Source organism: Bufo bufo, chromosome 2 (assembly GCF_905171765.1).
Source record: "Bufo bufo chromosome 2, aBufBuf1.1, whole genome shotgun sequence".
Lineage (NCBI taxonomy): Eukaryota > Metazoa > Chordata > Amphibia > Anura > Bufonidae > Bufo > Bufo bufo.
The window spans coordinates 104,802,628-104,817,401 of NC_053390.1; the positions used below are offsets into that span (position 1 = coordinate 104,802,628).

At 42.5% G+C, this 14,774-nt stretch overlaps 1 protein-coding gene across 4 annotated transcripts in view; it reads left to right on the forward strand.

The window, feature by feature from the left end:
* HOMER1 (homer scaffold protein 1) overlaps nucleotides 1–14,774 on the forward strand; it is a 135,581-nt gene that overhangs the window by 32,916 nt on the left and 87,891 nt on the right. For all 4 annotated transcript variants that reach the window (XM_040421380.1, XM_040421384.1, XM_040421382.1 and 1 more), the window contains one exon: nucleotides 10,005–10,161. In XM_040421380.1, the coding sequence (XP_040277314.1) occupies nucleotides 10,005–10,161 (157 nt within the window). The remainder of the gene's footprint in view (nucleotides 1–10,004; nucleotides 10,162–14,774) is intronic.

The window sequence follows — 14,774 nt, forward strand, 5'->3', positions numbered from 1 at the left end:
GGCCCAGGAGCGACAACCGACCCATCGGCAACGGGAGCGAAATGAGCCGTGCGTTCAAGCAGGGTTTGCAACGCCACAGCGAACCGACCCAACAGGTGATCCTGCTGATCAAGTCTGGCAACCAGCGTGGGTAGCGAGGATGGCCCTGTACCGTCAGAATTCATGGCTTGGTCCTAATGTCACGGAACCATGAACCAGACGTACAACAAGAGATAAGTGAAAATAAGAAGCCTTTATTGAAAATAAAGCAGTAAAGCAAAAGTCCAAACGGATGGTGAAACCGAAGCAGAGTCTTAGCGAAGCCAGAGGTCAGGAACCAGAAGGGTAGTCAGACGAAGCCAGGATCAGGAACCAGCAGGGTAGTCAGACGAAGCCAGGATCAGGAACCAGCAGGGTAGTCGGACGAAACCAGGATCAGGAACCAGCAGGGTAGTCGGACGAAACCAGGATCAGGAACCAGAAGCAGCAGCAGACTAGAAGCATGTGAACACAGGAGGACCAAGCAAGGAACTGAAGCCACAGACCTCCTATATATATATGAGCTAGGCATCCAGCTCCTCCCAGTGGGAAGGAGGAGCCGCAGGGTGGGAGGCTACAAGAAACCCAGAAACCAAGATGGCCGCCAGCACATGTCAAACGAAGGAGAACAGCAAGAAGGTAAGACCATGACAGGAAGATTGGAAATTGGCAAATGTCGTGCCCATTCACAAGAAAGGTAGTAGGGAGGAATCGAGCAACTATAGACCAGTGAGTCTGACATCAATAGTAGGCAAATTAATGGAAACCCTATTAAAGGATAGGATGGTGGAACATCTAAAATCCCATGGATTGCAAGATGAAAAACAACATGGGTTTACTTCAGGGAGATCATGTCAAACAAATCTTATAGATTTTTTTGACTGGGTGACTAAAATAATAGACGGTGGAGGTGCAGTAGACATCGCATATCTAGATTTTAGTAAGGCTTTTGACACTGTCCCACATAGAAGACTTATTAATAAACTGCAGTCATTGAGCATGGACTCCCATATTGTTGAGTGGATTAGGCAGTGGCTGAGTGACAAACAGCAGAGGGTTGTAGTCAATGGAGAACATTCAAAACAAGGTCATGTTACCAGTGGGGTTCCACAGGGATCTGTACTGGGACCAATTTTGTTTAATATCTTCGATATTGCAAAAGGCCTCGATGGTAAGGTTTGTCTTTTTGCTGATGACACAAAGATATGTAACAGGGTTGATGTTCCTGGAGGGAAACGACAAATGGAAAAGGATTTAGGAAAACTAGAAGAATGGTCAGAACTCTGGCAACTGAAATTTAATGTGGATAAGTGCAAGATAATGCACCTGGGGCGTAAAAACCCAAGGGCAGAATATAGAATATTTGACACAGTCCTGACCTCAGTATCTGAGGAAAGGGATTTAGGAGTGATTATTTCAGAAGACTTAAAGGTGGGAAGACAATGTAATAAAGCAGCACGAAATGCCAGCAGAATGCTTGGATGTATAGGGAGAGGTATAAGCAGTAGAAAGAGTGAAGAGCTTATGCCGCTGTACAGAACACTGGTGAGACCTCACTTGGAGTATTGTGCGCAGTACTGGAGGCCATATCTCCAGAAGGATATAGATACTCTAGAGAGAGTTCAGAAAAGAGCTACTAAACTAGTACATGGATTGCAGGATAAAACTTACCAGGAAAGGTTAAAGGACCTTAACATGTATAGCTTGGAAGAAAGAAGAGACAGAGGGGATATGATAGAAACTTTTAAATACATAAAGGGAATCAACTCGGTAAAGGAGGAGAGCATATTTAAAAGAAGAAAAACTACCACAAGAGGACACAGTTTTAAATTAGAGGGGCAAAGGTTTAAAAGTAATATAAGGAAGTATTACTTTACTGAGAGAGTAGTGGATGCATGGAATAGCCTTCCTGCAGAAGTGGTAGCTGCAAATACAGTGAAGGGGTTTAAGCATGCATGGGATAGGCATAAGGCTATCCTTCATATAAGATAAGGCCAGGGACTATTAATAGGATTCAGATATATTGGGCAGACTAGATGGGCCAAATGGTTCTTATCTGCCGACACATTCTATGTTGAGATTCCTATCATTTAGACAACAAAAAATGTTCCACATGATGCTCTGTTCTTGCCGTAAAAGCGACAGAACCTTAGGCTACTTTCACACTTGCGTTAGTAATTCCAGTTTTCAGATCCGGCAGAGGATCTCAATGCCAGAATTAAATGGATCCGTTTTGATTTTGTACATCAGGATGCTTCCGTTCCGTTAGGAAGCAGTTGTGTGAACTCAAAACGGGAAAAAAAACGGATCCGTCACTAAATACATTGAAAGTCAATGGGTGACGGATCCGTTTTTTAGGCTCCGAAAAAAACTGATCCTTCACCATTGACTTACATTGTTTTCAATGACGGATCCATTGTTTTCCGTTTTTTATGACTGGACATAAAACCTCAGCTTGCAGCGGTTTTGTGTCCGGTCACGAAACGGAATGCTGACGGAACGGAAGACGTCCTGAACGGATCTCTTTCCATTCAGAATGGATGAGGACTAAATGGAAAAGTTTTTTTTCCGGCATTGAGATCCTCTGCCAGATCTCAATACCGGAACACAACAATACAAGTGTGAAAGTAGCCTTAGAAGAAACCCTTGACAGAGGTTCTTACCACCAATGTGAAGAGAGTGAATGTGTATCAAGTCATGGTCATCTTCTCAAACATAAAAATTGAAAAAAACTAAGAAGTTAATAAATTTCACAGATATTATTGGGATAATTTATGTCTCCTACATATTTGGGCTTTAGAGGGCATAAACTATTAGAAAGAGGCTCAGGTATTGTTGCCCTCTGTGATTTATGTACTCCGAATACTTTGCTTACTTGCTCAGAGTTACAAACAAGTCATTGCCTGCCAAATTCACAATTTTTCAGATATTTGCAGTTAAGACATCTCTGACCACTTTCCCCTACCTGGACCCAATATCCCGAATTATCCGTTAATTGGCATCTTTCGTTTTCAAGGACGTAATACTGATGACACCACCTTTACACCACCGTATGCTTTTTCCCGTCTTTGTTGGATCTTCCCTTTTTCTCAATAAATATATATTTTTTTTAAGTGAATGAATGAATGTAAAAAGACTAATGTAAATTATTTTGGCAAGGGGATAAAACAAGCATCCACAGACCTAATCACTCAGTAAATTATAAAACACGTTTGCAGTACTCTGGTTACATTCATACTGCATCCTAATTGCACCTGGAGCTCATTTTTTTGCTGGTCTCCAAATCTCTGTGCAGAAAGAACATAAAATAATAAACTACCCTTTACCTGTATCTGGAGGGAGCCTCAGAGAAAAACTAACCAGTAAAGAATTTTGGATTGACCTTGCACTGGCATAAGATGCGCCTAATTTATTAATATATTAGGCGCATCTCTGCCCTGTCGTGCACCAGATACTGAAGTCTACACCAGCTACAGGCTGGCATAGACTTCAGCTACAACTTACGACACTTACTGGTGAAAGTTTTAGTAAATACAGCGGGCTGCTCAAAGCCCAGCTCTCCCACTAAGCCCCTTCAAAAAAGTGTTGAGAAGCTTAAAAAGTTGCAAATTAATTTTGTGCCATAATTTGTGATTTTGTAATGGGGTAATTAGCTTCATAAATGTCCCCCAATGTCTTTCAAAACAAGGAAGTATTTGCATACAACCTATAAAATACATTTGGAAAGGTCTTAAAGACCTGATTTTATGAAATACACTTATAACAGTATAAAAGTCCTCTGTACGAATATAAGGTGTTAACGTTTTTCAAATAAAGTGGTCTATAAGAGGGACTGGAGCCACAATTCTTTCAACTGCTACTGCAAATTATACTTAAAGGAATTCACAAGAAAACAAGGAAGCCTACTTATCACATGATATTCCTTAATATAATATTATTAATATAAATTCACATTAACTGTGAAACAAAAAGAATGCTTACCTGGTGACCTCCTTTTACCCTTAAACTGCAAAACCGCCAGTTTCTGGGCTTCTCTTCTGACATCCAAGATAGCCGCAATGCTTCTCAGACTGCCTGATGTACACTGTGCCCTTCCTGCTGCCCTCAGATCAGCCAGTGCTGCTCACATGACCAGTGCTGGCCTATCCATGAGCTGGACAAGCAGGAAGTGCTTAGACTACCGATGCACAGTGTATCAGGTAGTCTGAGAATCGGTGCAGCCATGAGGAGCCTGGGAATTAATGGATCTGCAGATGAAAAGGAGGTCACCAGATAACTGTTCAGTTCATTCCCCCAAAAAATGAAATTTTTAAATTAAACCAGAAGGGTAATTTTTATTACACAGTTACGGTACATGTTATAGGCTCACTGCATTAATTACAGTGGATGAGAATAAACCGTCTTGACTGTGTTTAGGTATTTGCGTAAATTCTAAGCTTTCAGCGAGTGCAATATTTTTCCACACTTAACACCTCCCTTTTGTCACTGTAATTATCACTGAATAGTGTGAACTAAGCCCATCCCTATGTATGCAGTTTATTTGCACTTCGGCTCACTGTTTGCAAACTTTCTCCGTCACCACTCATCCTCAGGGAATTCTCAGCCCGACCAGGTGCTCCTCACAATGTGGTAATGCTCCGGGCATTCACACTTGAGCACATCATACCCAATGTCCACAAAGTCAGCTTCAAAAGGGGTTGTTTTCTGATAGACCTTTGGGACCGTGTAGTATTAGGCTCTCATTATGATTTCAGAACCTTGGACTACCAGAAGGTTTTCTGATTTCCAGTGGGCTAGTTGACCTTCATTGACACTATATACATAGTGCATGAGAAAGCATTCAGACCCCTTTTTTACATTTTGTTATGTTATAGCCTTCTTGTAAAATCGATAATATTAATGTTTTTCTCAGCAATCTATACATAATTTTTGCATGTTTATTAAAAATGAATAACTATCAAAACACATTAATGTAAACAGTAAAACTCTTTACTCTGTGCTACATAGTACACCCCCATTGCATGATGCCACTGCTACCACCATGCAGACTGGCCTGTTCTGAGAGAAACAGGCAATATGAGGCAAGAAATCAGTGTCACGGGGCACCGACTATGCGCTCACTCTCCACAGCGCCGACGGCGTCCCGCATGCAGCATCCTCGTCTCCTAGGTGATAGGGGACAGGACGGACCCGGCCACGCACGTCTCCTCAGCGTCCTCGGTTCCCCCAGCAACCAGAGAAAGTCTGAGCACCGAGCTGGGCACTCGGTGCTCAGCTGTATGCAGCAGGATGAGTCATGTGACGCTGGCAACGTCACATGACCCCTGCTAGTCAGTATTTAACAGGCAGCCTGCTGGCCATAGGTTGCCTGTTATTCTGTAACGGTCACGTACACACACACAGGGGGGAAGGAAGTGACCACTGCGCTCTACCCTCACCCCTGGTCCTGCCTACTTGTCTTTCAAGTCCTAATGACAGGGGACAACTGGACGGCAGTCCCTAACTTGGAATAAGTGCAGGGAGGACAGACCAGACATACAACAGAACGTGAACGGACCGAGTCAAATACCAGGAGAGCAACGAAGTACAAATGGAGCAAGCAGAGGATCGTCAGGAGAAGCCAGGGTCTGAAATACCAGGAGAGTCGCGAAGTACCAAAGGAGTCAGCAGAGGATCGTCAGGAGGAAGCCAGGGTTAGAATACCAGGAGAGCAGCAAAAGTAAGCAAGGAGCAGGCAGAGGATCGTCGGATATCAGCAGGAGGTAAGTACGGTCAGACACAATTGCAGGTGGAACCGAAATAACAGGCAACCTATGGCCAGCAGGCTGCCTGTTAAATACTGACTAGCAGGGGTCGTGGCCAGCATCACATGACTCACCCTGCTGCATACAGCTGAGCACCGAGTGCCCAGCTCGGTGCTCAGACTTACTCAGGTTCCTGGGGGAACCGAGGACGCCAGCCGCACTGAGGAGACGTGCGCGGCCAGGTCCGTCCCGCCCCCTATCACCTAGGAGATGAGGACGCTGCACGCGTCCTCGCTCCTGCACAGAGGCGGGACGCCGTCGGCGCTGTGGAGAGTGAGCGCATCATCGGCGCCCGTGACAATCAGTTTGTATGTCGTTTTTTGTAGCTAGATTTACCATTTATTGACATACAGTACAAGCAACATAACAGACTAAACTCGCAGATCAAACACATGTGAAGTTTTAAAGTTATTCCCTATCCACAGCATGGTGGATACGTGTCTGATTGGTAAGAGTCCGACCACTGGGAACCCCAGTGATCACAAATTGGTGGAACTTGTATGAATAGAACAGCGGTCAAGCATGTGCGCCGTAGCACCAGTCATCTCTATGGGATTGCTGAGCAATGTACTTGTTCCATTCATATGGGGAGGCACATGACCCCCTGATGTGCACCTGTGTAATCCTTTCCTTTTATAAGAGGTGCTGACTAACTTTTTGATTTTCCGTTCGGACCCACACTGATTGGACACTTATCCCCTATCCACCCTTAAAAAAAGAAAGAGTGACATATCATCGGCTAAATTTGACTAATCATGCCAGACAAAGGTTCAGCCAACAATGACCAAAACTTTCCAGCATTACAGATCACATTTTTTATCTTCGGCTAGCCATTGCAACTGTGAATAAAGGATGGTCATTTCAGCCATTTTTATCCTATGTGTATAGGCAGCTCAAATGGTTTACAGCTACCGGTCATCTTACTTTTGTAGACCTGTCCTCAGCCTTCAACACAGTGGTCCATTCCCTCCTATTACAAGCTCTCTCATCCCTCGACATGAGAAACTTGACCATCTCTTTGATGTCTTCATACCTCACCAACCGAACATTCAGTGTCTTCCATTTAGACACCACTTCCTCATCTCACCCTCCCATCCCACAACTTTCAGTACCATTTTATACTGATGAAACTCAAACTTACCTCTCTGACCCAAATGTCACTTTCCTGCTATACAGAATCCCAGTGTGTCAATCAAATATATCTTCCTTCTTCTCCTTCCTTTCTTACCCAGTATGGAATAAATTTCCACATGTCACTCAGTTTCCCTACCAGACCTGTCAATCACAATTAATGGCTCCATGCCGTCTTCAGTCTCATAAGTCTTGTGCGTTGGGAGAACATTTTATTATGCCCTGTCCTTCATGCTACACCTCCAACTCAAAACATTTCTCGTGTCCATTCCTACTGCAACCCTGAATCAACTAAAATGTTAGTGTATGCCCCATCATCTCCTGCCTAGACTACTGCAACATCTTCTTCTGTGGCCTAACTATGACATACTAACCATCTATGGTCTATCACCCCCCTTACATCTTTGACCTAACTCCCCAATACATGTACCAATAATCTCACACTCACAATACCTCCTTTTTTGCTCTTCTCTTGTCTGCTCCTCACATGCCCATGTCTACAGAATTTCTCACATGCTTCCCTCCCCCCACCCACCACATCCAAACTTTTCGAAAGCAACCTAATAACCCACCTCTTCAGTAAAGCCTACAATAAACCCTGCTGCCACTGCACAGCCAAATGAGCAGCTTCTATCCTCACCTCTCTCCATCCTCCTTCCCTTGTAGATTGTGAGCCCTCATGGGAAGTGTCCTCTCTGCCTCTGTATCAGTCTTTCACAAAGTTAGTCCATGCTTACTATACTTATTTTTGTTTCACAGTATGTATGTATTAGAGATGAGCGAATCGAAGTTGATGAAGTGGAATTCGATGAGAATTTCAGGAAAAATTTGATTCACACCAAATCTGAATTTCCTCGCGATTCGTGGTAACGAATCACATTTTTTCCTAAAATAGCTGCTGCACGTGTGAGGACAGGGAGCAAGAAACTCTGGAAAGGCGGGATCACCCATAATGCCATGCAGCCAATCAGCAGCCAGCCCTGTGATGTCACAGCCCTATAAATAGCCTCAGCCATCTTGGATTCTTCCATTTTTCAGTGTACTTAGTGCAGGGAGAGAAGTCAGCAGGCGCTAGGGACAGTGCTAGGAAAGACTTAAAAACGATTTGCAAGTGCAGGGAAAGATTCAAGGTGTAGGGAAAGGATAGGGAGGAATCATTCCACAGCTTTTATGTTGTACAGGGTTCAGTAGGGGAGGTTACAGCCTGGGTAATAGGAACAATCCTATTAGACCTTGCTGCACTGACTGGGGATCCAAATTGCCATTATACTGCTCTGTAATTCCAGCAAACCGTTCTTGTTATTGGGTGCAAGTGCTGTTTGATACAGCCATTAAGAGGGTTTATTACAAGGGAATATTTCTACGTCCTATTTGCCCTTGTTCGGTGCAGTTATATGTTCTAAAGCCTTTTTTGGCTTGTATTAGTGGGAAAAAAGGGCTTATTAGCCGTTGTGTGGTGAAGTGAGAAAATTACAGCCCTTTTAGTCATGTAATAGTGGCAAAAGAAAAATATATTCGCCGTTCAGCGGTACAGTTATGTTCTAAAGCCTTCTGTGGCGTGTATAAGTGGAAAAAGATAAGGGCCTATTTGCCGTTCAGCGGTGCAGTTACATGTTCTAAAGCCCTTTTTGTCATGTATTAGTGGCAAAAGAAAAACATATTTGCCGTTCAGCGGTGCAGTTATATGTTCTAAATGCGGATACTCAACAGACAGGATCTGTTTTTTGGGGGTTATTGTTTGACAGATCAAACTTACTGCTGACACCCTCTTTACTCTGTCAGGGGGGCTCTACTTGTATAAGCGTTTAATAGAACAGGTTCTTTAGACATCTATGTGGAATCAGCTGACGACTGTGTAAAAGGAGTGCGCTTCTTCTTGGCTCTAACATCGACCTGTATGACTGAGTTCATACTTGAGTTATTTGGTCAGTTTTGGCCCTGTAACTGCCCAAATAAGTGAAGTGTGCAGTGATTCTAAGAGAGACCCCTGTCATCTACATGTCATCCGGACTCATAGTATTATTTCACTACCACAGCAGACTCCCTATGCGTGTTACTGCAAGGCACAGTGTTCTACACCACTATAAAGGTTCTTTGCAGCCAGGAAATGCCGCGTATAAATTCGTATCGAACATAATAAAAAAAAAAATTATTGGTGAACCGTCCGAATCGAATTTTTGCAAACTGTAACTGTCGCTTCCTCTGAACTCTAATTGACGGAGCCAGGCAGTAAAAACATGATCACACCTGGCCCTGTCAAAATGCAGAGGGCTCGGCTGTTGCAGAGAGAGCAGAGCCTCAAGACGTAAGGGCAACGCCCCCGTTGCTCCTAGAGGCTCATTTGCATATGTTAAATCATTATTTTTCTCAGCAATGTGGGCACATATGTACATGGGACCAACACAGATGTCTTCAGCTGCCAAGCACACATGTAACAGGTCAGCCAGTGTCATAGGTACAAATCTGCTGACAGATGTCCTTATTAATAGAACCATGAATAAGTGCAGAGGTAAGTGGCAGTAGCCGACTGCAAGAATATTACAATAAATCAATAAATAATGGATAGTAGTGAGAATTACCGTTTGCAAAATTAAGTTGCATAATTCCGTATGTTAAGGGAAAGAAAACAACTACAAAAATGCAGATGTTACCCAACAATCCTGGCTGCTCAACATCTATTATATATCTCCAGGTACCGAGGTAGAGATTGTGACTTCTTTTGTAACAATAGATACTCTTTAATGTTAGTAGCAATATTCCTACAGACATTCTGAAACAATACTTTTTGTCTTTCTTTTGCTGTAAATGTTTGCACTTAGCAATCTTATGTACCGGTATAAACATATTCCATTGATTTTTATCCTTTGAAGCATATCGGTAATCGTCACGCAATGTATGTTAAATGACAGGAACCACTGATGAGTTCTTAGTGATCTGTCTGACCGAATATCACTCACTGAGGAATCTTACGTCTCACTGTCTGTCATATTTATGTCTTATCTGTCATATATTACTCTATCAAAACATATTGTCTTCTTTTTCTTCCCTTAGAGAGCAACCCATCTTTAGCACCAAAGCCCATGTCTTCCAGATTGATCCAAACACAAAGAAGAACTGGGTTCCTACCAGCAAACATGCAGTTACTGTGTCCTATTTCTACGATAGCACAAGGAATGTCTATAGGATTATTAGTCTGGATGGGTCAAAGGTAAAAAAAAAAAGATAAAATACTTTCCAATCTTTTATTATTTTTCTTTTTTATTCTTTGGGGTTATTGGTGAAGGGGCATGTCAAGTAAAGCTTCACAGAGATTGTAGACATCACTATGAGCTAGCTTGTACTCATTTCACCAAATTGCTTAACTATAGCCTTTTCTTCCTCACTGAAATGAAAATGTAACTTGACCACCGTGGATAACATCTATTGGCATTGTCTACGTCACCACAGCACTGATGATGCGTTGTGAAGCCTTATGTTCCCAGCACAGGACCGGGAGCGGAGACTGTTCTTCTAATCATCTAATGATCACTTTCTTTTTACCCTGTTTCTGTCATCAGTTGTAGAGATGAGCCAAGGGAGCTTCATCCGAAGTCACTTCGTTCTTAACTTTAGATTAATGCAGTACGGAGATCCGTCTCCGTACAGTATTAGAATGTATGGGCTCCAAGTCAGTTATCCGCAAATTTGCGCGTGACTTCGTTGAATAACTTCGGTAATTGATTTTTAAACTTTAAAACTTGAAACCGAACCCAGCTTTGGTTCTGAGGTTCCGTGGATCCAAAAAGAATTAAATTTATAAAGGAAAGAATAAAGCCTCTCGGTTGTATCCAAAGCTGCATGTTTTATTCCAGCCTTAATTGGGTTTTCTGGGACTTACTAATTTTTAATTGATGCCCGTAGCCCTCCTCTGCTGTTGAAAGATTCATATTTACCCGCTCCCCACTGCTTCGATCCTGTGAGCTGACTCTCATGTGTCCATCTTCCGGTCTCCAGCTTGTTTACTTCTGGCCATTCATGGTCACCTTCTCCACTGTAGCCAACCACTGGCTTCAGGGGTGACGTTTCACTTGTGGACATGTCTACACCGAAGCCAGTCATTTGCTGCGGAGGAGGAGGTAACCGTACCCGACCCGAAGTAAACAAGCTGGATACCGGAAGATAGAAACATAGGAGCCAGCACATGTCTGGAGCGGCAGGGAGCAAGTAAATATGAATCTTTCAATAGCAGAGTTTTACTGCTTTCAGTGCATCTTTGGGCTATTGCTTCGCCCTTTTTAGTGAATCCGTCAGAGAACTGCTGACTGCTGTCTCGATCTGTAGCCCTTATCTGTACTTTCCTAACAGCTCATAAACACTCATTATAGATAAATTCTTATCGATCTGATGATATTAATGAGCTGTCAGGAGTTCAGAGAAATGGGCTACAGGTCTAGCCGTCAATGCGGTCTGACAGATTCACTGTAAAGCAGAAAACAGCAGTCTGCAGATGTGCTGAAAGGAAAAACTGTTGACCAGACCATTTTATAAATTATTTTAACCCAAAATGAATAGAATGCAATGATAAATAATTGCCCCAAAAGGTTTCCATATCCACCATTTGGTACTGATGTCTGCCTTGATGCCAAAGTTTCTTCTTCTATCAGAACAAGACAAACTTGCAGACAAACTGAATAAATGAAGTAAAATAATCCTTTTTACTGCCTCCCCATACAGGCATAGCCGATTTAAAGTAAAGCTGCTGCTTGACGCGAATGGGAAGCATCTTATCCAGTAAGGTTGATGCCTCTTTCATTTCACATCTGTGACTGGGGACAGTCATGCTGCCTCTATGCCTTTTAATTTAATTTCTATGGTCAGTTTTCCTCAACTTTCCTCAACTGCAAACCCCTTTTTTTGTGATCTTCAACAAAACTATTCTACCTTCCTATAGCAATGGTATAGATTAGAAGTACCAAGATTGTGTGTGGTCATTGCAGAAGTTGAAAACATTGGCAAAAAAGATAAGGAAAAAAAGAAGGGTCAGAAGGACAAGTGTTGTTAGGTATTTACAGTGGTAAAATATAAGTTTGGGCACTCCTGGTCAAAAGTACTGTTACTGTGAACAGTTAAGCAAGTTGAAGATGAAAAGATCTCCAAAAGGCATAAAGTTTAAGATGATACATTTACTTTTTTAATTTAAGCAAAAAAAAATATTTTTTTCATCTTTTACATTTATAAATTAACAAAAATGCAAAAGGGCCAAAAGCTAAACTTTGGGCACCCTGAATGGTTAGTACCTAGTAACACCCTCTTTGGCAAGTATCATAGCTTGTAAACTCTTTTTCTAGTCAGCCAAGAGTATTTGAATTCTTCTTTAAGGGATTTTCATCAATTCCCCCTTGCAAAGGTCATCCGGTTCTTTGAGATTCCTGGGCCTTCTTGCACACACTGCTCTTTTGAGGTCTGTCCTCAGATTTTCAATGATGTTCAGATCAGGGGAAAGTGAGGGCCATGGTAAAACCTTCAGGTTGTGCGTTTTGAGGTAGTCTATTGTAGATTTTGAGGTGTGTTTAGGATCATTATCCATTTGTAGAAGCCATCCTCTTTTCAAGTATTCTTACAGCTGGGGTTATGTTTGCTTCCAGAATTTATTTGTAATGTCATTGAATACATTTTTACCTCTACCCATGAAATGTTCCCAATGCCATTGGCTGGAACACAACCCCAAAGCATGATTGATTCGCCCATATGCTTCATGGTTGGAGAAGTGTTCTTTTCATGAAATTCGGAGCCCTTTTTTCTCCAAAAGTGGCCAAAGCGTTCTTTTTTAACCTCATCGGTACACAGGACTTGTTTCCAAAAGGCTTGTTAAGATGTTCTTCCGACGCAGAATTTTGTGGTGAGGACGCAAGAGAGGTTTTCTTCTGATGACTCTTCTATGAAAGCCATATTGTGCAGGTGTCGCTGAAAGTAGAACAATCTACCACAACTCCAGAGTCTGCTAAATCTGCAGATTTGCAGTCAAGTGGGGTTCTGATTTGGCTTTCTAGTAATCATACAAGCAGCAATCTCAGAAATTTTTCTTGGTCTTCCAGACCTTCTCTTGACCTCCACTGTTCCTGTTAACTGCCGTTTCTTAATTGCACTACAAATTGAGGAAATGGCAACATGAAAACACTTTTCTATCTTCTTATAGCATTCTCCTGCTTTATGGGCTTCAACCCTTTTTATTTTTTAGAGTGTTAGGCAGCTGCTTAAAAGAACCCATGGCTGCTGTTTTTTGGGACAAGGTTAGAAGAGTCTGAGTATTTATAAAGTTTAGAAATTTACGTCACCTGGCCTTTCCTAACGATGGATGTGAACAAGCCTTAACCCTAACAAGCCCCAACTCCAGTTGTTTACTCAGGCCTCATGCACACGACTGTTGTTTTGGTCCGCATCCGAGCCGCAGTTTTTGCGGCTTGAATGCGGACCCATTCACTTCAATGATAAGCAGAAATGGAGTATAGGTGTGCTCAACCCCGCCACACCGAGCACGGACCACACCGAGAACCACAGCGTTACTTGAAAATAGGAAAGGAAAGGTCCAGCTTGGTTTAAAAATAATACCTTTATTTTTCAGTGCGGTTAAGAGCCAGTTACAGTCCAGTCTACGCGTTTCGGATCAGAGACAATAGCGATCCTTACTCATGAGTAAGGATCGCTATTGTCTCTGATCCGAAACGCGTAGACTGGACTGTAACTGGCTCTTAACCGCACTGAAAAATAAAGGTAATATTTTTAAACAAAGCTGGACCATTCACTTCAATGGGGCCGCAAAAGATGCGGACAGCACTCCGTGTGCTGTCCGCATCCGTTGCTCCGTTCCGTGGTCCGCAAAAAAAATATATCCTGTCTTATTCTTGTCCGTTTTGCGGACAAGTATAGGCAGTTATATCAATGGCTGTCCGTGCCGTTCCGCAAATGGAATGGAATGCACACGGACGCCTACCGTGTTTTGCGGATCCGCAATTTGCGGACCGCAAAACACACAACGGTCGTGTGCATGAGGCCTTACTGTGAGATCTCGTGCAACATCAAGATCAGTGAATCTTTAAATTCCTACCAGCAGTACATTTATCTCCATGAAGAAAACTACTGTTTCATTTTTGTACATACATCTGCTGGGTTGGCCCATTCCTATATATATCATACCACTGAGCATTCCCGCAGCAGCCGTCTATTTTAGTGAAATTCGGCATTGATGGAGAGGTGCACCGTCTAGCAGACACATTTTCAATAAATACATTCATTTTGGTTTAATTAATTTTCCTTTTGGCTCTGAGCTATGTTTGTAAGTTTGGGACTTCGTCAGCAAATGCTCGTCCTCGGTTTTCTCGTACAGATGTTTGAGGTTTTGTGATGATTCTGCTTCTTTCTGTGAATGAAACTTGCTGATCCATTCATTACTGCATGCTTGGGTAAGATAGCCGAAAAGATGAAGCCAAGTTATTAATGTAAAGTCAAACTTCTAAGGCTCTACAAAGAGTTGGCATCTGTGGCTGTAGTAGCTCCACCACATATAACACCGCCAGGATTCACAGCAATACAAATATACTCAAGTCGATGCAAACTGCAGATACTTTTGGCTGATAATACAAGTCTTGTTGAAGCTTCTTCAAGTTTTAGCAAGTTCTTGAGCTTATATATTAGCAGTGCAAAATCTGAGATAAACGTCTCAATTTCCAGGAGTGTTACAGTACATATAATCAGAGTAATGCCTTTAATCGAGGCGGTCCACATGGCTGTTATGGAGCTTAGCAGGAAGAAGGCTGGCAGGGCTTCTCTTTCTGATGTAAAAAC